Source organism: Diceros bicornis, chromosome 9 (genome assembly GCF_020826845.1).
Source record: "Diceros bicornis minor isolate mBicDic1 chromosome 9, mDicBic1.mat.cur, whole genome shotgun sequence".
Classification (NCBI taxonomy): domain Eukaryota; kingdom Metazoa; phylum Chordata; class Mammalia; order Perissodactyla; family Rhinocerotidae; genus Diceros; species Diceros bicornis.
In genome coordinates this window covers 17,645,993-17,672,762 of record NC_080748.1, presented here as the reverse complement: position 1 = coordinate 17,672,762, position 26,770 = coordinate 17,645,993, and the positions used below count along the sequence as shown (strand labels likewise).

General features: G+C 35.4%; 1 protein-coding gene across 6 annotated transcripts in view; it reads right to left on the bottom strand.

Annotated features, from left to right (window-relative positions):
- NBEA (neurobeachin) overlaps positions 1–26,770 on the bottom strand; it is a 696,720-nt gene that overhangs the window by 527,107 nt on the left and 142,843 nt on the right. For 5 of the 6 annotated variants that reach the window (XM_058547999.1, XM_058548001.1, XM_058548000.1 and 2 more), the window contains exon 11: positions 5,073–5,181. In XM_058547999.1, the coding sequence (XP_058403982.1) occupies positions 5,073–5,181 (109 nt within the window). Of the gene's footprint in view, positions 1–5,072; positions 5,182–7,387; positions 7,494–26,770 lie in introns of all 6 variants that reach the window. The other variant, XM_058548004.1, reaches the window with a different exon arrangement.

The window sequence follows — 26,770 nt, the reverse complement described above, 5'->3', positions numbered from 1 at the left end:
GAGATGATGTCAGAGGTAAGAGACTTATGAATTTACTCTGAGAAGGATGGGGTAGTAAGATCTCGTACATTTTAGGAGGACTAGTCTGACTTAAAGTGAAAAACGGACTATGGGTAACCAGCGGTGAAAGATGAGGATGGTTTGAACTAAGATGATATCAGTGGACACAGAAAGGAGTAAAGTAGGAAGTAGTCAGTGATTCTGAATATATTTTGATACTAAGACAACATAATTTGCTGAGACTATGGATTTAGTGTGTGAAAAAGCAGTCAAAAAGTATTAACATTTTTGATCTGAATTACTTGTTGAATGGTAATGCTATTAACTAAGATAGAGAAGACTGAGGGCTGAAAAGATCTGAGAAAAAAATCAAAAGTAACAATTTGGATAATTTAGATTTGTGAAGCTCATTAGACATCCAAGCGGAGCTGAATATGGGAGACTAAAGTTGAAAGGAGAGTTTGTGGTTAGAGATACGCATTTGAGAATAATTAGTATTTACAGGATAATGAAAGCTAAGGGAATGGTGAGCTCAATTAAAGTGTAAACAGAAAAGTGAAAAGGTTTCCAGAATTAAGCATTATTAGGACATCAGTCTTTAGAATTTAGAAAGAAGAGGAAGAACTACTAGGAGAGAATAAAAGGAGGCCAAGGAAGTAGGGAGAAAATAAAGAATGAAAGCTGTCACAAAATACAATTGAAGAAAGCACTTCAAGAAGGAAAGAATGTTAAACTGAAATGTTGTTAACAGGTCAAATAAAATGAAGACTGAGAACCACAAGATTTAAGAATACAAAGGCTATTGGTGACACTGAGATAAGCCATTTTAAAGGAAGCATAAGGATGAAAAGCCTGATTGGAATGGGAATGGATCTAAAACTACATAGGATTTCAGGACTATAAGAATGGTTTAACATTCTTATAGAAAATCAATTAATATAATTCACTAAGAAAACGTGTAGAAACACCATAATTATCTCAAATAACGCAGAAAAAGCATTTGATAAAATTCAGCACCTGTTTATGATAAAGAAAACTCTTAGCAAACTTGAAATAGACAGTTTCTTGATTTGACTAAAATGTCTACAAAAAGTAATCTACAACATATATCATACTTAGTGGCTAACTATTGAAAGCTTTGCCCATGAGATCTGGAATAAAATAGGGATGGCCACTATCACAACTTCTGCTTGACACTATACTGGAAGTCTTCAACAGTGCAATAAGACAAAGAAAAACAATTTTTAAATAAATATTAGAAATAAAATAATAAAATTGTCATTCTCAGAAAGAATGATTTTCTATGAAGAAAAGTTTTTGAAAAATCTACAAACTACTAGAATTAATAGAGGAATAGCAAGATTGGTATACAAAACGTCAATATAAACACCAATTATATTTCTATGTACCAGTGACAAATAAAAAAATTAAAATTTTAAAAACCTCAATTATCTAGGAATAAAGCCAGCAAAAAGACAGAAAGTTCCCTACACAGAAAACTACCAAAGAGACCTAAATAAATAGAAGGATGTACTAAATGTATGAATTGGAAAGTTCAATATAAAGATGTAAAGATGTCAAAATAATAAAATGAAAATCCTAGTATTTTTTGGTGGAAATTGACATGCTGATGTATATGTTAATACCAATGACCCAAGAATAGCCAAGGCAATCTTGAAGAACAATAAAGCTAGAAGACACACTATGATATATCAAGATGTACTAAAAAGGTATACAAATTAAGATAGTGTTGTACTGTCTCAAAGGTATTTAAAAAACTCACAATAGATAAGACTCTAGAAATGATCCCGTTTGTATACGGTCACCTGATTTATGGCAAAGATTGCAATGAAGTGGAAAATCATCTTTTTAATGAATGGTACTGGGCCAGCTTAGACACATACACAGGAAAAAAAAAAAAAACCTTATTTCTTATATATAACCTTATATCTCACACCATATACAAAATTAAATTCTAGATTGGTTATAAATCTAAATGTGAAAAGTAAAAAAAATTTTGAGAAGAAAACAGAATAGTCTCATTGCTTTGGGATACATAAGATCCAAAATGGGCCAATTATAAAAGAAACTTAATTTAACCCATATTAAAATTAAGGACTTCCATTCATCAAAAAACACCATTAAGAGAATGAAACGGCAAGCCACAAAGGAAGAAATACTTGTGACACATATCCAAGAGAGGACTTATATCCAGGATATATACAGAATCTTTGCACATCATATAGCTAATAAAGATTAGTATATAGAATAAAAAACTCATACAGTTGTAATAATTTTAAAACTTTAATATAGGTTAAATTTTCTCCATAATAAAATGACAAATTTACCCATTAAGTTCTGAATAGACATTTCTCCAAAGAAAATATACAAATAGCCAATAAGCACATGAAAAGATGCTCAACGTCATTAGACATCAAAGAAATGCAAATAAAAAACAATATGCCATTTCACATCCACTTAGGATGGCTGGAATAAAAAAGGCAGACAATAACAAGTGTTGGCAAGGATGGGAAAAGATTGGAAACCTCCTACACTGCTGATGGGGATATAAAATGGTGGAGCCACTTTGGAAAACAGTCTCGCAGGTTCTCAAATGGTTAAACATAGAGTTAAAATAGGACCCAGCAAACCAAGTCATAGGTATCTACCCAAGATACAAAGGGTAGATACCCTACCCTTTGTCCACACAAAAACTTGTACATGAACACCCATAGCAGCATTATTCATAATAGCCAAAAGATGGAAACAACACAAACGTCTATTGACAGATGAATAAATAAACAAAATGCGGTGTATGCATACAATGGAATATTATTCACCCATAAAAAGGAATGAAGTTCTGACAGATGCTACAACAGGGACGAATCTTCTTAACGTTATGCTAAATGAAATAAGCCAGATAAAAAAGGACAAATATTACATGATTTCACTTAAATGAAATGTATAGAATACACAAAATCATAGGGACAAAAGTAGATTACAGGTTACCTAGGAGTAGGGGTCTTGGTGGGAAACAGGGAAAATTGGCAAAGGACATGAACAAGCACTTCACAGAAGAGAAAAAAATCAACGTCCAATAAATGTATATGAAAATATGTCCAACCTTGTTCAAAAATCTTAAAAAAATGCAAATTAAAACCATAATGAGATAATATTTTATACCCACTAAACTGACAAACACTTTCAAGGATATTAATTCCGAGAAATAGGAAGAACTGATTATGTCTCTTTATTTGATTTGAAGTCCTTTCACAACCTTTTTTTTTTTTTTGAGGAAGATCAGCCCTGTGCTAACATCTGCCAATCCTTTTTTTTTTTTTTTTTTTGCTGAGGAAGACTGGCCCTCGGCCAACATCTGTGTCCATCCTCTTCCACTTTATATCGGATGCCGCCACAGCATGGCCTGACAAGCAGTGTGTTGGTGTATGCCCGGGATCCGAACCAGCGAACCCGGGGCTGCCGCAGCGGAGCGCACACACCCAACCACTTGCACCACCAGGCCGGCCCACTTTTCACAATATTTCTAATTTTAAGCTAAGTTTTAATTGTAAAAGAATATTCACTTTAGAACTATGATGATAAAATCTCAGTAAATAGATGAAAAGTATATTCAAAGGGTAGTTCCTGATAGTGATCTTGTCATGCACAGTAATGTTACAAAGGCATTTCACAATATCTAATTCATGTAAAATTTAATTTAACATAAATCTTCTGAACAATTCTTAATACCCTACCATATGGAAATATAGTTCTCCATGATTAAAAAAATAAACCAGGGGCAGCCCAGTGGCATAGTGGTTAAGTTCGCATGCTCCGCTTCAGTGGCCTGGGGTTCGCAGGTTTGGAACCCCGGGCATGGACCTATATGCACCACTCATCAAGCCATGCTGTGGTGGCACGCCACATACAAAATAGAGGAAGATGGGCACAGATGTTAGCTCAGGGTTAATCTTCCTCACCAAAAAATTAAAAATGAAATAAATAAAATAAACATCCTTAATGAAAACCTTAATAATGTTATTGAAAAAATTATCTCAATAAAGAAATGCTGCCAATGATAGATCTACTTAATAATTTACCACTCCTTGATCACCAATCCTTCAAGAAAGAGTGCTTCAAAGAAAAGACAGGTTATAAGGATTTCATATGTAGAAGAATCTGAGCTGAAAAAACGATCTCCAAAAGTGTTCTCAATTATATTTCCCAGGGGAAAAATAAGTTTATTCCTCCTAGTTGAGGTCTCACCTATATTATTTCTCAAATAGTTCCATTTTTAGAGCAGCTGAATGTTAAAGAGTTAACTGATAAGAAGAGATTTGAGAGAGGTACTGAGGGCTATAGATATTTCTTTACGGGAAAAAAATACCTTTATTCACGAAATCCCACTTTAATTTTTAAAGGAAATCACATGATACAACCAAACTCTTGTGAGACCATAATCAGAAATTCAGCACTCATTATCATAATAGTACAGCTGTGACTGAAACAAAACCAGGACATAAATGACACAAACGGGGAAAATTAAAACCATCTAATTTGTATTGTTTATACCATGTTTTGATCAGAAAAAAATATTTTAAATATTCAAATATATTAAAAGCAGGGGCAAAGCACAAAATAATGTTTCTGCTGCTAGAAAATAGAGATTTTTTTACCTTATAATTGAAACACAAAGCAAAAACAAAAAAGTAAATCCATTTAAACTAAAATTGATAAAATTGCTAAGAAACTTAGTTTGAATGTAAAGATAACAAAAGAAAAAAGAATTAAGAGAAAATACTTGTAACTTTGAATAAAAGTAGATGAAAGAATTTTTCTTTAGTTTCCACATTCACTCAAAAATTTCTTAAGTACGTAGATTTCTAACACCCAATTTAGTTCATTGTCTACACATGTCTAAGTACACAATATAAAAATGTTTGTGAATTAGCCAACAACATAGTTGCTGCACAGTCACTGGAAAGGGAAACTATACAAAAAATATAATTAGTGATTGTCAGGTGTCCATCTGTGAAGGCTACACAATAAAACCATCAATACACATCACTTACCTTTTCAAGTAAGTAGCCAATGACTAAGAAGCCTTTTCCACCCAGCATCTGCTCTTGCATGGCTACTGAACTTTTAAGTAGTTCAACCAGGAATGCCAAAAGAGTAGCACTGCATGTAAAGGACAGATAATTTCATTATGTAATCATCAAATGTTGATTACAAACACAGTGTTTCATTTCAGTACTTTATTATGCCAAAAGATAACTACCATTTTCAAATTTAATCTCTGCTTTGCTGATAATGACTGTTATACCTTATATTAAGCAAGAATATATTTTCTCACAAGCATAAGATAACTAGTTTTATCTCTTTAAACTGAAATATCATATCAAAATATAACTGTGTAGTTTTTTTACATTCCAAGGCAAAAGATCGAAGTTTATCTATGCACATATATATTCCCTGCCTCAAATAAATCTAACATAAGAAACACACCCAAAAATACTTCACTTCACCATAATAGTTTATCATAACATTCTTTTGAAGAACACGCTACCTTATAGAATTTGAAATATGTACACAATATTGCTTTCGAAGAATACATCTATTTTTTAAATAAACTTTTCATTTAGATCTATTTTTCAAAAACAACTTATGTATTTTTTAAAATATCCAGAGAAATATGCAACATGTTACTTATGTCCAGATATGCCCTCAGGAAAGTTCATGAAAGCAGAGAAAATAAATGATTTACGTGATATTGAAATGAAAAGTGGTAATTAATTACACAATGTATACACAAACACATAAAAGCACGCAAAGATATGTGCCAGACAAAGATAAAGCACTGGATATGTCTGTTGAATGAAAAAAGAAACAAAAGAAAAATAAAGGATTGCACTGAATTGAGCTTTGATAACATATTACTTCACACAGTTATGTAGAACAATTTTCAACCAAGAGCATTGATACACGATAGCATTCCTGATTAAAAAAATATATATTCCTTCATTGTATAGGCCTACTGTAGTTTAATAAATGACTTTAAGCCAGATTTATCAGCAGTTAAAATAATATCTATTTACATTGTTTTATAAGGCACACTAAATTGACTATATTCACAAGAAAGAGTAAAACCACAAATTTCTTAATATATTTTAAATGTACAAGTACTCATTCTTACAAGAAATTAAGAAAATTTGGTAATGAGGAAAACTTGAAAATTAGTAAGGCCAAAGAATCTAAAGTCATTCTATTCTCTAAAGTTATTCTAGCTTTTCCGGTTACAATAGGATTGACAACTTGTTTCTCTGATAATGTGGCTATTCTTGTTCAAATCAGAAATATTCTCATGAAAAGAATTAAGCAAGATTATTATTATAAAAATTGATACTTTAATGGATTACATGATATCAGCTAGAAAAAATATAGTATATCTGGAAATAAAGTAAGTACTTCATTACAGGAAATTAAAATTCAATTACATTAACTGGTCCCACATCTTTAAACCACACAAAAAAAGTAAACTAGTATTACAAATCAATGATGTTCTTTCACTTTGTCCTAAAGTCAAAGATAAATATTTATAAGAAAAACACAACTACCAAAAAATCCCTTGGGATTTTTTTAATGTTTCTGTAAAGAAGAACAGCTATTAAGCAATCCAGTCCATTTTAAATTATATCAATAGTCAAAGCCACTTCACAGATAATTGCTTAAGCACTGTTACACATAGTACTTCTGTCTTAAATGTGTGAAAAGAATAAAGAAAACTACTGCACAGAGATTACACAATTTCCTAATCTGCTGATGGAATTCTTAGCTACACCTGAGTTTGTGATGTAGAGGGAAAGATGACTAGGATTGCTAAACATTAGCACTGCCAAAAAGCAAGACCAGAAATGCCTCACTACGGTGCCTATGGTCCATGAAAAAACGCAAAAAAGTATTTCTTACAATACATCACCCTCCTATGTGGAACCATATAAAGAATGCCATGGATTTTCTTATTCTTTTATGTCAGAAGGACTACTCTTTCTCAAACATCTAACGAATTAACTCAGACTTCTAAACACAGTGGAGTTCCACTACAAAGTCAGAAATATTCATTTTATTATTCCAAAATCTTAATACATGACTATGCTATCCATATAATGTTAATTTCACTTCAATTTTAACTATGACAACAATTGAAAAGTCAAATGCATTCACTAAGAAAAGTATTTTTAATTTATACCTAAAACCCAATACAATAGCAATACCACATCTTTTCAAAAAATCTTTAAAATAGGTATATTTGACATGTTGGACGTAATAGTAAATAGAGGGCCATCTTCGAAGAGGTACATTTTCAAACATAATTTAACAAACTTACCAGTAACTAAAATGCATCGGATTGCTGCAGGGGTCACAATAAACTTGCAAAATTCTGTGTACTGCCATACAAAATTTCTCTCCATTCTTGCCTATTTCCAACTCCCCTAGATACAAAGGCAAATATAAAGGATACTTCAGCCCATTCCTATATCTCCTACATACCACTTCCTGTCTAGACACATCAGTTCATCTGTAGAGGATCTAAACATATAGGATAAACCAAAAAGCAAGTATGTGTGTCAGCCAAAACTAGTATACACAACATAGAACATTCTCTTGAAAAGTATAGCAATACCTAGAGACAGATTTTCAGAGGAATATTTTACTTGATAGACAAAAAGGGTACCGATTTTTATCTCATAAAGTAAAATTGCTAAACTTTTCAATAGACAGTACTATAACATAACATATGTTCTGTAGGTAGCAATTCTACTACAGGAATGGTTAAGGGTTCTTAATCCTGTCTCCTTTTAAGGAAAATGACAGTAATAATCTATAGGGTTATTTCTTAAAAATAATTACCATCTTTCAATTCTTAATAAGCTTCAATTAAATTAGGAAATAATATTTATTTCACGTATCATACTTATAAAGGGCTAGACCTTCAGAAAAATACAGGAAATAGTATAATAATACCTCTACTGATGTAGCAAATTTATTATCTCTCCAGAGTTTTATTGTCCATATTATTAAAGAATATCACAACAGTCTTGGCCCACAAATACCTGAGAATATTTAATAACTATGTATGAATATGACTAATTTTTGTTTCTAATGAAAAATATGTAACACATTGAGGTTCCATTAAAATTTATATAAATATAGATTTGACTTGATTTTAATATAACTTGATCAATTTCAATTTCTCCATCCTTTATTTTTTAAAAATAACTAATGTAGATAACTCATATAAAATGATCCCAAAAGTTTTATTACCTTTGAGGTATTTTATTATTTAAAGATGCAATATATCATAAAGATAAACCTGATTTATAACTGAAATGACTAAGACTGAATATATAACCTACGTTCAGTTCAAAGGTAATTCTTAGAATATAGAAACTGGCTTTTCAATTTGCTTTGTACTGAAACAAGCAAAGCACCTCAGCTACATGGGCTGTTTAAATATATTAAGAGGAAGGGAATTAATGATGTAAAAATTAAAGATTCCTTCTGAGATTCAACACTTCCTCCCCTTTTCAAAGGATGTTTTTAATCTCCTAATAAACTCTACAGGCAAAGTAATTGTCAGAGAAAATACGGAAGTAGATTAAGTTCCAATAAGATTTAAAGTACCAATAAGGGGAGAAAATCTTTTGACTTTTTCATAAGGTTTCATCTGTTAGGTAGCCTAATTTACTGTTGAGATACATTGAAATCTTGCAAAAGATGATTAAAATTGTATAAAGTAACTAATCCCATATTTTCTATGCTATCTCTTTCACCACAAAACTCTCCCAAGATGAGAGTGATCATAGCAGGAATAAAACTGTAAAAGAAATCAACTCAGGTACAACTCAAGAAATTTCACACTCAACACTATTAACTTCTAGGTACAAAAAAAAATCTCACAATAAGTTAGAAGAGTTAAATTCCTTCACAGTTCAAAATTAGAAAGGTCTAAACCAGAAGTCTCTAACTCCAGGTACATTTAGCAGTCACTTCTAGATAATGTATTCTTGAAGATGCTATCTCAAAAGACCACTGCCTACCTGCCTACATATGCAATGAATTCTGATACACAAACTGTCACATTCATCAGCTCAGACATCAAGTGGAGATACATGCTGAAATAAGTAAAATACGTTTATCTGCAGTCAAATAAGAAAAACAGTGAAATGCAGCACAGCAAAATGTAAGGACAGATGGAATACACTGGGTAGCACACGAAACCACTAAGCCTGCCCTTAGCCATCAAATCTCTCCTCAGTAATTTCTATCTTTTCTTTCAGCCTGATAAGGATACACGCAGTCTTACAATCTGAATTGCTACCATTGCTGTGGCTATTTAAGAGAATTCTTCAGAGGCCCTATTAAAAGTTAGTCAGGCTACTACACATTTATACCTTCCTTTGTCTAGTAACAGATTCTGATTTTATGCTTCATCAGCATATTTTATTTCTAACAAAATACATTATAGCCAAAAAAAATCAAAATTTATAAAATTGTGATTGAAATGCATCAAAATTTGTCTTATGATGGAAACAAAATTTAAAAATTTGGATATGTAAAGGAATTGATTCTAAATCTCCTATGACATAGTTATATATACTAGTATATGTATACAGTACCTACCAGTACTTACATAGTTTGAGAACAAAATAGGTTTTTGATCAGCTCCATTAATAACTCCATAAATAGCCAATAGGTATTTACTAAAACGGTTCCAATGGAAAGGAAATAACTCAAAGCCTAATACCTTGCAATTTAACTTCAACCAACAAATGACCACTTATAGTGCTCTAAATGTCCTAATCCCTTTATGAAAACTTCCTGTACACATTACATGTAGCAGTACCATTAGAGCAATCATGTATGCACAATCCAGGGATACAGGAATACTTTAGAAATTTAATGATGTAACTTCCTAACACCTAAGAAGTTCGCAATTTCAAAGAAAAACTAGAGACAGGTTATAATGATACATGGGTGATCTTAACTATATATGCACACTCTAATGCCCTTCCAGATCAAAACATGCCACAGCAGGGAGGCCAAATAACCAATCCCTTCATCCTGGTGTTAACTCTACTTTCATCCAGGCCCCACTCTATTTAACAGAAGCAGGATTAAAAATATACCCTACAAGTGCTGAAATTAGTAATTGAAGAAAATAAATATTAAAACAGCTGACGACACAGAAAGCTAAAATAATTGATACTTAGGCTTTACATATATCCCAGAACTTTCTATTCTTTTTATAATTTTATTTTTTAAATGATCATGCTGCAAAACTGACTTCTTTATTTCTTCTTTTCTTTTGTGTGTATACAATTCTGAGAACTTTAACAGATATATAGATTGTATAAGTCTACTACAATCAAGATACAAACCAATTCCATCCATCACACCAAACAAACTCATTTATCCTATCCCTTTACACCTTTACAGTCACACCCTCCCAAAACCCATAACCTTGGATAACTACTTATCTCTTACATATCACTTAGCTTCGAATTTTCAAGAATGTCATATAAATGCAATCATATAGTATGTAATCTTCTGAGTATGTCCTTCTTGACCTCAACATATTGCCTTTGAGATTTATCCAAGTAGTTGCATACATCAAGAGTTTATTCCATTTAATTACTGAATAGTATTCCATTGCATGAATGGATTACCACAGTTTGTGTACATTTGAGTTGTATCTAGTTTATCACAATTATGAATAAGACTACTATAAACATTCACGTTAAGGTTTTTGTGTAAACACAGTTTTCATTCACTTCTCATAAATACAAACCCAGGTATAGAAAAGCTGAATTACATGGCAAGTGTACGTTTAACTTTATAATAAACTGCTAAACTGCCAGAGTGGCAGAACCACTTGGCAATCCCACCAGTAATAGGTTCCAGTTGCTCCTCATCCTTGCCAACACTTGGCATCATGAGTACTTTTTATTTTGGCCATTCTACTAGGTGTGTAGTGGTATCTCATAGTGGTTTTAATTAACATTTCTCTATCAGTTAATGATGTTGAACATCTTCTCATTTGCTATTTTGACATCCTTATATACTATTTGGTTCAAGTCTTTTGCATATTTTTTTAAATTGGATTTTATGTTTTCTTAGTATTGAGGTTTAGAAATTTTTTATATATTCTTGCCATAAATCTTTGGTCAAATAAGTGATTTTATGTCATCTTCATCCAGTTTGTAGCATGTTTTTTTATTGCATCTTTTGCAGAGTACAAGGTTTGAACTTTGATGAAGTCACAGTCAAATTTATCAATTTTTTTCTTTTATGCATCATGCTTTCAGTGTCATATCTAAAAGGACTTTGCCTAGTCTAGATCACAAAGATTTTCTCCTATGTTTTCTTCTAAAAGTTCTACACTTTTATGTTTTACATTTAGAGCTAATTTTTTAGTTAATTTTCATATAAGGTGTGAGGTTTAGGTTGAGGCTCATTTTTGGGCATAAAACTATCCTTTCTGGCTGAGATTGCTTTTGCATCTTTGTCAAAAATCAATTGTCTATATTTACCTGAGGTTATTTCTGTACTCTATGCTCTTCCACTGATATATGTGTCTATCACTCTGCTAATACCACACTGTCTTCATTATTATAGCTTTATAGTAAGTCCTAAAGTCAGGTAGGTATGATTCCTTCAAATTCATTCTTTTTCAATATCATTTTAGCTATCCTACTTACTTTGTCTTTCATACAAATTTTAAAATCATCTTGTCTACATCAACGCAGAAATCCAGCCAAGATTTTAATTGGTATTGTGTTAAATCTGTAGATAATTTAATGACATCTTTACTATGTTGAATCTTCCTATACATGAACATGATATATCTCATCACTTATTTAGGACTTTGATTTCTTTCATGAGCAATTTGTAGATTTCAGCACATATATCCTCACATGTTTTAGACATTTATACTTAAAATACTTAAATTTTTGAAACTATTATTAAATGTATTTTTAATTGGGTTTCCTATTACACATTTTTAATTTGTTGTTTTTAGTGCCATCGAGTCAATTTCCAACTCCTAGTGACCCGGTGTACAGCAGAGCAAAACCCTGCCCAGTCTTTTTACACCATCCTCTCATCTTCTGGTGCTATATCAGTCAAGGCTCCACTACTATTCATAGAGTTTTCATGGACAATTTTATTGGAAGTAGGTCACCAGGTCATTCTTCTTAGTTTGTCTTAGTCTGGAAGCTCCACTGAAACCTGTCCACCATGGGTGACCCTGCTGGTATTTGAAATACCAGTAGCATAGCTTTCAGCACCACAGCAACATGCAGCCACCACAGTATGACAACTGACAGATGGGTGGTATGCTTCCTTGACCAGGAAATGAACCTGGGCCATAGCGGTGAGAGCAGTGAATTTTAACCACTAGACGAGCAGGGCCAGCTACATTGTTAATACAGAAAAATATAACTTATTTTTGTGTGAGAAATTTGTATTTTGAAAACTTTCCAAACCTGCTTATTAGTGCTAGAATTTCATGTGCGTGTCAATTCCTTAAGAATTTTTATGTAGACAATCATGTCATCTGTGAAAAGGGATAATTCTATTTTTTCCTTTCCAACCTGTATGACTTTTCTTCATCTTGCCTTATTGCAATGGCTAGTACCTCTCTGATTTGGATCAGATCCACATGTAAAGCTCAGGGCTGAGCACAGACATAACTTTATAGAGTTATTTTCTCAAGTTCTTCCCTTTCTGTGATCTCCCTGATAATTTCCAATGCTAGAACTCTTCTTTTCAGTTCTGCTGTCAAAAAGCTAGGGCTTCATTTTCCTCACTCTGCTGTACACTTCTATAACTCTGCCCACATCCCGGGAAAACCAACAGTAAGAGAGAGAGAGACAAAACAAAGTAAGGGAAACATTTCTGATTCTGAATGTAAGGAGTTTGGAAGCCACCACTCCATCCTATCAAGTAAGAAGCTGAACAGACTGAAAAACTGACAAATCTTCTAGGATACAATGAAAGAGGGGAGGACACAAGGCAAACCACTGCCTCCAAGATTGGAAACGCAGCCAAGTAACTACAGGGAGTTCTGGGTTACCAAAGCAGAGATGCACAAGGAAACTAGCGTGGGAACCAGTGCCCAGGTAAGAAAACCTAAACTGTAATTGATGAATTGCTGGAGGCTCAGTGCTTACAACTCCCCCAGTCATAGAGAGGCCCCCACATTTATTGTGAGATTTATCTTCAGGAGCTCAACCAGGTCCCCATAGTAAATATCAGAGGAAAAATCCCTCAGGCATCTGGTAGGGGAAAGGAAAATGAATCATTCTGAAATACACCAGAGGACTCTGTTCTTAAAAAGGCCTGCCCTCAGGAGAAACTAGTTAACTAAGCCTAACCTGCTGAGGTATTATCAGAACCTAACCTGAGGAAGAGAAATATCCAACTACAGCCAGCTCTAGTCATCCTTGCCTACCTAAACAGGGAGAACAAAACAGAAACATGTGTGAAGTTCACAGTCCAGAAGGAAAGGTTCACTAAAAGACTGAGACCTAATCAGAGAACTATAGAATGCTTCCTCTCTCCCCACATCTCACCACCACATTCCTAAAGGCCTATTCACAGCAGTTCCTTTTATCTGGTACAGCATGTCTAACTATCAAAAAAAAAAAAAAAATTACAAGGCATATCAAAAGGCAAAAATCACAATCTGAAAAGACAAAGCAAGCATAAGAACCAGAAATGGCTGGGATGTTGGAATTATCAGACCAGAAATTTAAAACAACTATGATTAATATGCTTAGGACTCTAATAAATAACAGACAGCATGAAAGGACAAATGGGCAATATAAGCAGAAAGATGGAAATCTTAAGAAAGAACCAAAAAGAAACGATAGAACTAAAAAAAAAGAACTGTAACAGAAATGAAGAATGCCTTTGATGGGCTTATTAGTAGACTGGACATGGTTGAGGAAAGACTCTCTAAGCTAGAGGCTATATTAATAGAATCCTCAAAAACCTAAAACCAAAGAAAACAAAGACTGATAAAAAAAGAGAATAGAATCTTTAGAGAACAGAATACCAAGGACTATGGCAAAACTACAAAAGGTGTAACACATGGTTAATGAGAATACCAGGAGAAGAAAGGAGAAGGAGAAGAAAGATAGAAAGGAACAGAAGAAATATTTGAAATAGTAATGACTGAGAATTTCCCCCAAATTAACGTCAGACACCAAACTACAGATCCAGGAAGCTCCGAGAACACCAAGCAGGATAAATGTCAAAAAAAACCCCCTGTACCTAGGCATATCATTTTTACCTTACAGAAAATCAAAGATAAAGAAAAATTCCTAAAAGAAGCCAGAGAGAAAAAACACCATACATAAAACAAAAATAAGATAAGAATTACATCCAACCTCTCCTCAGAAACCATATAAGCAAGAAGAGAACGTAATAAAATATTTAAAGTACTGGGTGAAAGAAAACTCACCAACCTCAAATTCTGTACTCGGCAAAATTCAAAAGTGAAGGAGAGGCCGTTCCGGTGGCGAAGCAATTAAGTTTGCATGCTCCGCTTCGGCGGCCCAGGGTTTACAGGTTCGGATCCTGGGTGTGGACCGACGCACTGCTTGTCAAGCCATGCTGTGGTAGCGATCCACATAAAGTAGAGGAAGATGGACATGGATGTTAGCCCAGGGCTGATCTTCCTCAGCAAAAAATAGGAGGATTGACAATGGATGTTAGCTCAGGGCTAATCTTCCTCACAAAAAATTTTTTTAAAAAAGTGAAGGAGAAATAAAGATTTTCTGAGACAAACAAAAATTAAGGGAGTTTGTTGCCAGTAGACCTGCCATGCAAAAAATATTAAAAGAAGTTCTTTAGAGAGAAGCAAAATAATATAGGTCAGGAACTTGGATCTACATAAAGAAAAGAAGATCACTGAAGAAGGAATAGTGAAGGTAAAATAAAAACTTTTATTTTTTTATTCTAAATTGATCTAATAGATAACAGTTTGTTCAACATAATAGCAACACTGTATTTCATTATGTAGGCTTATGTGTGGGTTTATATGCTTACATATAAGTGAAATAAATGACAGCAATAATACCAAGGACAAGAGGAAAGAATTAAGATTATTTTATTATAAAGTACTCACAATACCCATGAAGTGGTAGAGTGTTATTTGATAGTAGGACTTGAATTAGTTGCAAACTCTATGGAAACCACTAAAAACAGTAAAAAAAAAAAAAAAAAAAAAAAAAAAAGTATAGAGAGTGACGTCAGCATCATGGCGGAGTGAGCTTTCCCGTGAATTCTTCCCCCACAAGATACAACAAAAGTAACAGCCACAGACCAAAAACGGATTCCCAGACAGTGAAAAGCTAGAGCGGAGGGATCCACACTGCCGCACATCTGAGAGCGGAACGTGCTGGGCCCCCGGAGGAAGTGGGGAGAGGTAAGGAGAACTCCGCTCCCTCCCCATCAGATCAGCGATCCGGTCCGCGCGGCTCCCAGAGAGGGGGGAGGGGCGGCCCTCGGCGGGAAACTGTAGCTCTTCGGGCTCTCTCAGCCAGTGGGAAATTCCCGCACAGAGGGCTCAGAGGGCTCAGAGGAGCCACAGGGCTACCATCAACATCTGAGCAACCCAGAGAGCGGATAAAGAGGGGCAAACGAGAAGCCTCCCACGTCAGGGACCCAGAGGGCAAAAGAGAGAGCTCCCCCCTCCCCGCAACCCAGAGTCTGCAGCTCGACCAGATCTAGCAGTCCGAGGCAGACCTGAATAAACTGGACTGGACCCGTGGATCGCAGTGGGGAAAAAAAACAAAACAAAACAAAACAAAACTGCGGATCGCAGCAGAAAAACTGGGGCAGAGCGCAGGGGGCTTAGACTACACAGCCCTTTACCACCAGACAGTGGCGGCAGGTGGAAATTGCAACCAGAGACTTCCAGGATGAGGAAAATCAAAACCAACACAGGAACCACAATGCAAAAATATATGAAATCACCAGACCAGAAACAAAATGACAAGCACCCAGAAATCAACCCCGAAGACACAGAAATCCATAAACTAAATGACAGAGATTTCAAAATAGCTATCATAAAAACACTCAACGAAATACGAGACAACACAGACAAACAATTAAATGAGATTAGGAGTTTCTTCACAAAAGAGATTGAAATCATAAAGAAAAACCTATCAGTGCTGATGGAGATGAAGAACACAATGGAGGAGATAAAGGAGAATCTGGAATCTTTAAAGAACAGAGCTGACAATATGGAGGAAAGAATTAGTACTTTAGAGGATAGGAATACAGATATACTCCAGATGGAAGAAGAGAGAGAACTAAGACTAAAAAGAAATGAAGAAAGACTCCGAGAAATATCGGACTCTATTAGAAAATGTAACATAAGAATTATAGGTATTCCTGAGGGAGAGGAGACGGAAAGAGGAACAGAGAGCCTATTCAAGGAAATAATAGCTGAAAATTTCCCAAATCTGGGGAAGGAGCAGGAAATACCAGTAAGCGAAGCCAACAGGACGCCTATATATATTAACAGACAAAGGCCTTCACCACGACACCTAGTGGTAAGGCTAGCCAGAGTCAACGACAAAGAAACAATATTAAGGGCAGCTAGACAAAAACAAAAAATAACGTACAAAGGAACTCCCATCAGGCTCTCAGCGGATTTCTCAACAGAAACTTTTCAGGCTAGAAGAGACTGGAATGATATATTCAAAATACTAAAAGACAAAAACTTTCAGCCAAGAATACTCTATCCAGCAAAAATATCCTTCAAATATGATGGAGAAATAGTAACTCTCCCAGATAAACAAAAGCTAAGGGATTTCATGGCCACGAGACCGCCACTACAAGAAATACTCAAGAAGGCCCTCAGGCCTGAAAACAAGAAGAGAAAGGGAACACAAAGCTTGGAGTAAGGAGAAAAGTAGGTAGACAAAATCAGAGAAATAGTAGATCTTTACCGGAATAGGTTAGCAACCACTTAAATACTAAACTCAAAGATCAAAGGAAGAAATTCACCAAAAATAAATTTAACCTCATCACTGTAAACACACAGCCACAACACAAGATAGAATAAGGTATAACAAGAGCAACTTAGAAGGGGAAGAGGAAAGTGACTGAATTGACTTAGTATAAGGAAATAGGAGGCTATCAGATAATGGACTATCTCATACAGAAGATTTTTCGCCCAAACCTCAAGGTAACCACTAAACAAATAATCAAATTAAAACCACATATGATAAACAAAGAGAAAACTAGAAGAATCATAAGACAGAACAACCAAACTGAATTGGCAGTCCAAAACAAATGGGACAAGAAACAAAGGAAATGCAAAAGAACCAGAAAATAAGTGACAAAACAGCAACATTCAACCCTCATATTTCAATAATTACCCTAAATGTAAATGGATTGAACTCTCCAATCAAAAGATACAGAGTGGCAGGATGGATTAAAAAGCAAGACCCAACAATATGCTGCCTTCAGGAAACACATCTTAGCACTAAAGACAAGCACAGGCTCAGAGTGAAAGGATGGAAGACAATACTCCAAGCTAATGGCAAACAAAAGAAAGCAGGTGTTGCCATACTCATATCAGACAAAGTAGACTTCAAGATAAAACAGGTTAAGAAAGACAAAGAAGGGAAATATATAATGATAAAAGGGACACTCCATCAAGAAGACATATCACTTATAAATATATATGCACCCAACATAGGAGCACCAATGTACATAAAACAACTATTAACAAACCTAAAAGGAGAAATCAACAACAACACAATAATAGTAGGGGATCTTAACACCCCACTTACAGCAATGGATAGATCATCCAGACAAAAAGTTAATAAAGAAATATTAGACTTAAATGAAAAACTGGACGAGATGGACCTAGTAGACATATACAGAGCACTCCACCCAAAAACAGCTGACTACACATTCTTCTCAAGCGCGCATGGAACATTCTCTAGGATAGACCATATGTTGGGAAACAAAGCAAGCCTCAATAAATTTAAGAAGATTGAAATCATAACAAGCATCTTTTCAGACCATAAGGCTATGAAACTGGAAATGAACCAGGAAAAAAAAACTGGGAAAGTGACAAAAATGTGGAGATTAAACAACATGCTACTGAACAACCAATGGATCATTGATGAAATTAAAGGAGAAATCAAAAACTATCTGGAAACAAACGAAAATGATAACATGCCATATCAAACCATATGGGACGCAGCAAAAGCGGTCCTGAGAGGGAAACTCATAGCGATACAAGCCCACCTTAACAAACAAGAAAAAGCCCTAATAGGCAACCTTAAATTACACCTAACAGAACTAGAAAAAGAAGAACAAACAAAGCCCAAAGCCAGCAGAAGGAGAGAAATAATAAAAATCAGAGCAGAAATAAATGATATTGAGACCAAAAAAACAGTAGAAAGGATTAATGAAACAAAGAGTTGGTTCTTCGAGAAGATAAACAAAATAGACAAACCCTTAGCCAGGCTAACTAAGAAAAAAAGAGAAAAGGCTCAAGTAAATAAAATTAGAAATGAAAGAGGAGAAATTACAATGGATACCACGGAAATACAGAGGATTATAAGAGAATACTATGAGAAATTATATGCCAACAAATTGGACAATCTAGAAGAAATGGATACATTCTTAGACTTATACAACCTCCCAAAATTGAACCAAGAAGAAATGGAGAATCTGAATAGACCAATCACAAGTAAAGAGATTGAAATAGTAATCAAAAACCTCCCAAAAAATAAAAGTCCAGGACCAGATGGCTTCTCCAGTGAATTTTACCAAACATTCAAAGAAGATTTAATACCCATCCTCCTCAAACTATTCCAAAAAATAGAGGAAGATGGAACACTTCCTGAATCATTCTATGAGGCCAACATCACCCTGATACCAAAATCAGACAAAGACAATACAAAGAAAGAAAATTACAGGCCAATATCGCTGATGAACATTGATGCAAAAATCCTCAACAAAATATTGGCAAACCGAATACAACAATATATTAAAAAGATCATACACCATGATCAAGTGGGATTTATACCAGAGACGCAGGGATGGTTCAACATCCGCAAATCAATCAACGTGATACATCACATCAACAAAACAAAGAATAAAAACCACATGATCGTCTCAATAGACGCAGAGAAGGCATTTGACAAGATACAACATCCATTTATGATAAAAACTCTCAATAAAATGGGAATAGAAGGAAAGTACCTCAACATAATAAAGGCCATATATGACAAACCCACAGCTAACATCATACTCAACGGGGAAAGACTGAAAGCCATTCCTCTGAGAACAGGAACGAGGCAGGGCTGCCCACTCTCACCACTCCTGTTCAACATAGTACTGGAGGTTTTGGCCAGAGCAATTAGGCAAGAAAAAGGAATAAAAGGAATCCAAATAGGTAACGAAGAAGTGAAACTCTCACTATTTGCAGATGACATGATTGTATATATAGAAAACCCTAAAGAATCTGTTGGAAAACTGTTAGAAACAATCAACAACTACAGCAAAGTTGCAGGGTACAAAATCAATCTACAAAAATCAGTTGCATTTCTATATGCTAATAATGAACTAACAGAAAGAGAGCTCAAAAAGATAATACCATTTACAATTGCATCAAAAAGAATAAAATACCTAGGAATAAATCTTACCAAGGAGGTGAAGGACCTATACAATGAGAACTACAAGACATTATTGAGGGAAATCTACGATGACATAAAGAAATGGAAAGATATCCCATGCACGTGGATTGGAAGAATAAACATAGTTAAAATGTCTATATTACCTAAAGCAATCTACAGATTCAATGCAATCCCAATCAGAATCCCAATGACATTCTTCACAGAAATAGAAAAAAGAATACTAAAATTTATATGGGGCAACAAAAGACCCCGAATAGCTAAAGAAATCCTAAAGAAAAAGAACAAAGCAGGAGGCATCACAATTCCTGACTTCAAAACATACTACAAAGCAATAGTAATCAAAACAGCATGGTACTGGTACAAAAACAGACACACAGATCAATGGAACAGAATTGAAAGCCCAGAAATAAAACCACACATATACGGACAGCTAATTTTCGACAAAGGTGCTAAGGACATGCAATGGAGAAAGGAAAGTCTCTTCAATAAATGGTGTTGGGAAAACTGGACAGCCACATGCAAAAGAATGAAAGTGGACCATGTGCTATCGCCATTCACAAAAATTAACTCAAAATGGATCAAAGACCTGAAGGTGAGACCTGAAACTATAAAACTCATAGAAGAAAATATAGGCAACACACTATTTGACATTGGGTTTAAAGGAATCTTTTCGGATGACATGCCTACCCAGACTAGGGAAACTAAAGAAAAAATAAACAAGTGGGACGTTATCAGACTAAAGAGCTTTTATAAGACAAATGAAACCAGAATCAAGATGAACAACCAACCAACCAGCTGGGAGAGAATATTTGCAAAACATACATCTGACAAGGGGTTGATCTCCATAATATATAAAGAACTCACACAATTGAACAACAAAAAAACAAACAACCTGATCAAAAAATGGGCAGAGGAAATGAACAGACACTTCTCCAAGGAAGATATACAGATGGCCAATAGGCACATGAAAAGATGCTCAACATCACTAATCATCAGGGAAATGCAAATCAAAACAACACTAAGATACCACCTCACGCCCGTTAGAATGGCTATAATCACCAAGACAAAAAACAACAAATGTTGGAGAGGATGTGGAGAAACAGGAACCCTCATACACAGCTGGTGGGAATGCAAATTGGTGCAGCCTCTATGGAAAACGGTATGGAGATTCCTCAAAGAATTAAAAATAGAGATGCCCTATGATCCAGCCATCCCACTACTGGGAATCTATCCAACGCACCTGAAATCAACAATCCAAAGAGGCTTATGCACCCCTATGTTCATTGCAGCATTATTCACCATAGCCAAGAAGTGGAAGCAACCTAAGTGTCCCTCGACTGACGATTGGATTAAGAAAATGTGGTATATATATACAATGGAATACTACTCAGCCATAAAAAAAGACAAAATCGTCCCATTTGCAACAACATGGAGGGGCCTGGAGCGTATTATGTTAAGTGAAATAAGCCAGAAAGAGAAAGACAAACACTGTATTATCTCACTCATATGTGGAATATAAACCAACACATGGACAGAGAAAACTGGACTGTGGTTACCTGGGAAGTGGGGGTGGGGGGTGGGCACAAGGGGTGAAGGGAGTCATATATGGGGTGATGGACAAACAAAAATGTACAACCCAAAATTTCACAATGTTAGAAACCATTAAAATATCAATAAAAAAATAAAAACTTCCAAAAAAAAAAAAGTATAACTGAAATGCTAAGAAAGAAGAGAAAATGAAATTATATAAAGTGCTCAATTAAATTCACAAAAGGCAGAAAAACAGTAGAAGACAAAAACAGGAACAAAGAACAAGGCAACAAATAGAAAACAGTAACAAATATGGTAGATATTAATCCAGCTATATCAATAATCACTTTGAATGTCAATGTCTAAACGCACCAACTAAAAGTCAGAGATTGTCAGAGTGAATCAAAAAACAAGATACAACTATATGTTGTCTACAAGAAACCCACTTTAAATATAAACACACATATATATGAAAAGTAAATGGAGAAAAATATATCATGCTAATACTAATCAAAAGAAAGTAGGAGTAGCTATATTAATTTCAAACCAAGTAGACTTCAAAGCAAAGAAAGTTATCAGAGATTAAGAAAGGCATTACATAATGATAAAGGGGTCAATTCTCCAAGAAGACATAATTCTTAAAGGATATGTGCCTAACAACAGAGCATCAAACAACATGAGGCAAAAATGGCTATAACTGCAAGGACTAATAGATGAATCCACTATCGCAGCTGGAGACTTCAACACCCATGTCTCAGAAATGGAAAAATATACCAGGCAGAAAATCAGTTAGGACACAGTTGAACTCAACAACACCAACAAACAACTGGAGATAGCTGACATCTCTACACTACTTCATCTAACAACAGCAGAATACACATTTCTCTCAAGCTCACATGGAACATTCACTAAAATAGACCACATTCTGGGCCATAAACTATATCTTAAAAATTGAAAAGAATAGAAATTATACAAAGTCTGCTTTCATATCACAATGGATTTAATAAGAAATCAATAACAAAAAGATAAGTGGAAAAGTCCAATAATGCATGGAGATTAAACAGCACACTTCTAAATAATACATGGGTCCAACAAGAAATCTCAAGAGATATTATAAATATTTTAAACTAAATGAAAACACAACTTACCAAAATTTGTGGAATGAAGTGAAGGCAATACTTACAGGGAAATTTATGGCATTGAATGCTGTGATATTGAGATTTACAATAAGAAATATATATTTGGTTTTCACCCCCATCCCCATTTGGGGCACGGAGCTCCTAAAACACTTGGAATTTCCCAAGTGATAAGAGCGATAAAAGAGTCATTTTATATGTTCACGAGGTGACTTTTGGAACCCACCTAAGGATGAAGGTAGTTAATAGTGGAGCCAGTCACGTGATTAGAAGGTTGGAACTTTCAGTCCCACCCCACCTCCAATCTCCAGAGAGGGAAGACGGGCAGGAGATTGAGTTCAATTGCCAATGGCCACTGATTTAATCAAACATGCCTATGTAATGAAGCCTCCATAAAAACCCAAAAGGACAGGGTTTGTAGAGCTTACAGGTTGGTGAACACGCAGAGGTGGTGGGAAAGTGGTATACCTGGACAGGGTGTAGAAGCTCCGCACCCTTTCCCCATACCTTGCCCTATGCATCTCTTCCATCTGGATGTCCATCTATATCCTTTTTTTTTTTTTTTGTGAGGAAGATCAGCCCTGAGCTAACATCCGTGCTAATCCTCCTCTTTTTGCTGAGGAAGACTGGCTCTGAGCTAACATCTATTGCCAATCCTCCTTCTTTTTTTTTCCCCAAAGCCCCAGTAGATAGTTGTATGTCATAGATGCACATCCGTCTAGTTGCTGTATGTGGGATGCAGCCTCAGTATGGCCGGAGAAGCAGTGCGTCGGTGCGCGCCCGGGATCTGAACCCGGGCCGCCAGTAGCGGAGCACACGCACTTAACCACTAAGCCACCGGGCCGGCCGTCCATCTATATCCTTTATCATATCATTTTATAATACACCGAAGTAAGGAAAATTTAACAAGTAAGTAAAAAGTAAGAAGTAAAAAGCTTCCCTGAGCTCTGTGAACCACTCTGGCAAATTAATCAAACCCAAGGAGGTGTTCATGGGAACCTCTGATTTATAGCCAGAAGTACAGGTAACAACCCAGATTTGTGACTGGCATTTGAAGTCCAAGGAGGAGGGTGTTTGAATCCCCACCTACACCCTGTCAGTCAGAAGCACAGGTGATAACCTGGGCTTGTGACTGGCATCTGAAGGGGGCAGGGGGGCAGTCTTGTGGAACTGAGCCCTTAACCTGTGGGATCTGATGCTATCTCCAGATAGTGTCATAACTGTGGAACACTCAGCTGGTGTCCCAGAGAATTGCTTGGTGGTATTAAAGGGAAACTACCTCCTTCACACTGGAATTGGGGTCTCAGAACGCTGTAATGCATATATAAGAAAAGAACAAAGATCTAATATCAATAATCAAAGTTTCCACCTTAGGAAACTAGAAAAAGAAGACTAAATTGAATCCAAAATAAGCAGAAAAAAGAAACAATAAGAAATTAGAGTATAATTCAAAGAAACTGAAAAGAGGAAATCAGAGCAAACCAATGGAACCAAAAGCTGGTTCTTTGAAAAGATCAATCTAATTGATAAGTCTCCAGTCAGGCTAACTAAGAAAAAAAGAGAGGACACAAAATACTAATATCAGAAACGAAAGAAGGGACATAAATACTGTTAGAGGAGGTCACAGAGAGGATGTGACCTCCAGTTGACCCATGAGCTGGACCTGGACAATCAGAGGCTCCTTACCTCTTCCCCTATCTTTGGGATGTACATTCTGCCCACCATTCTTACATTAGGACCTACTTCAAAGACACAGCTTTCAGAGAGTAATGTGGTATTGAGACGACCTGGACTGTATACATGACTGAATCCCATTAAGGCCTCTATATAAACTCTTAAGATTCTGGCAGGCGGTTGCGGACACTTACTCATCTTGTCGCAGCCCAAGACAAGCCTCATATGTAAGTTCCCTTGCTTATTAAAACTGGAACCTACCAATCTGGACTTGTCTGCCTCTTTCTTTGGCCTCTCTTTTCTCAACATGTACAGAAGCCAATTTCAAATTTCACCTGGGGAACTCCCAAGGTTGCAAACCAACAACTCCAGATTCCGTGGAAATTAAAAGAATAATAAAGGAATACTATGAACAGTTCTACGTCCATAAAATTGATAATGCAGAAGAAAAGGACCAATTCCTTGAAAGACATAATCTGCCAAAATACACACAAGAAGAAATAGACATTTGGAATAGACTTATTTCTACTAAAGAGATTAAATCAATAATTGATAGTATTCCAAAAGAGAAAGCACAAGGCCCAGATCAGTTCACTGGTGAATTCTACCAAATACTAAAAGAAGAAATCACACCAATTCTCTACAATCTCTTTCAGAGGATATAAGCAGAAGAACTACTTCCTAACTCATTCTACAAGGTCAGCATGACTCTAAAACCAAAATCAGAAAAGAAAACTACAGATCAATATCTCCGATGAACATAGATGTAACAATTCTCAACAAAATATTAGCAAATTGAATATAAAAAAGTATAAAAGAATCATACACCACAACCAAATGGGATTTATTCAAGGTATGCAAGGCTGGTTCAACATCTGAAAATCAATTAATGTAATCCATCACATGAACAGGCTAAAAAACAAAAATCACATGCTCATATAAATAGATGTAGAAAAAGCATTTGACACAATCCAAAAACATTCATGACAAAAACACTCAGTAAACTAGGAATACTGGGGAACTTTCCCAACTTGATTAAAAGGTATCTATAAAAAATCTAAGCTAAGATCATACTAAATGATGAAAAACTCAAAGTTTTCCCACTAAGATCAGATACAAGGCTAGGATGCCCCTCTCACCACTCCTTTTCAACATTGTACTGAAGTCCTTGCTAATGCAATAAGACAAGAAAAGAAAATAAACATTCTACAGATTGGGAAGGAAGACACAGAACTGTCTTTGTTCACAGATGGCATGATTCTCTATGTAGAAAATATGAAAGAATCAATAAAAACTTCCTGGAACTAATAAGAGATTATAGCAAGGTTGGAGGATACAAGGTTAATATAAAAAGTCAACTGGTTTCCTATATATCAACAATGAATAAATGGAATTTGAAACTAAAAATACAATATCATTTGCATTAGCACCTAAAAAAATGAAATACTTAGGTATAAATCTAACAAAATATATACAACATCTATATGAGGAAAACCACAAAACTCTCATGAATAAAATCAAAGAAGAATGAAATAAATGGAGAGATATTTCATGTTCATAGATAGAAAGATTCATTATTGTCAATATGTCAGTTCTTCCCAACTTGATCTATAAATTCAGTGCAATACCAACCAAAATCCCAGTAAGTTATTTTACAGATACTGACAAACTTATTCTAAAGTTTATATAGAGAGGCAAAAGAGACAGAACAGCCAACACAATATTGAAGGAGAAAACAAAGTTGGATGACTGATGCTACCAACATTAAGAAGGACTATAAAGCTATAGTAATCAAGACAGTGTGGTACTGGTGAAAGAATAAACAAATAGATCAATGGAACAGAACAGACAGCCCAGAAATAGACACCCATAAATACAGTCACCTGATCTTTGACAAAGGAGCAAAGGTACTACAATAGAGCAAAGGTAGTATCTTCAACAAGCAGTGTTGGAGAAACAGGACAAACATATAAAAAAGTGAATCTAGAAACAGACGTCACACCCTTCACAGAGATTTATTCAAAATGGATCACAAATATAAATGTAAAACACAAAACTATAAAATTCCTAGAAGATAACATAGGAGAAAACCTAGATGACCCTGAATATGGCAATGACTTTTTAGATACAACAGCAAAGACACAATCCATGAAACAAATAATTGATAAGCTGGACTTCATTAAAATTAAAAGCTTTGGGGAGTGATGTCACCAAGATGGCAACATAGGTTGTTCCTGACTTCCCTATCCCTCACAGGAAGAATAACTAACAACTATTCAAGAATAAGACATCACTGAGAGAATCCTAGACCACAGGGGTGAAGCTGAAGCAACCACTTGCACCACATAGATCAAGACAGACTGCATCAGAAGGGTAAGAGAAGCAGCTACACATTGACCCCATTGCCCCTCCCAAGCCTGTGCAGCAACATGTGGAAAGGTCTCTGCTGACGCTCCAGTTCCTCCAGTGGGAGAAAGAACCCAGGGGAAACAAACAGCACCCCTTCAGCACTGTGGGTCACTCTGTGGGAGCCACTACTTTGACCTTGTATCACAGGGATTGCAAGGGAATCTCCAGGGCTCAGCCACTGGGAATCTGTGACAGAGAAGGGAGAAGGGGCTTGAAAGAACCAGCACACAGAACTTGGCAGACCAAGTTCATACTTGCAGCACCCAAGTAATCATCACAAACAGT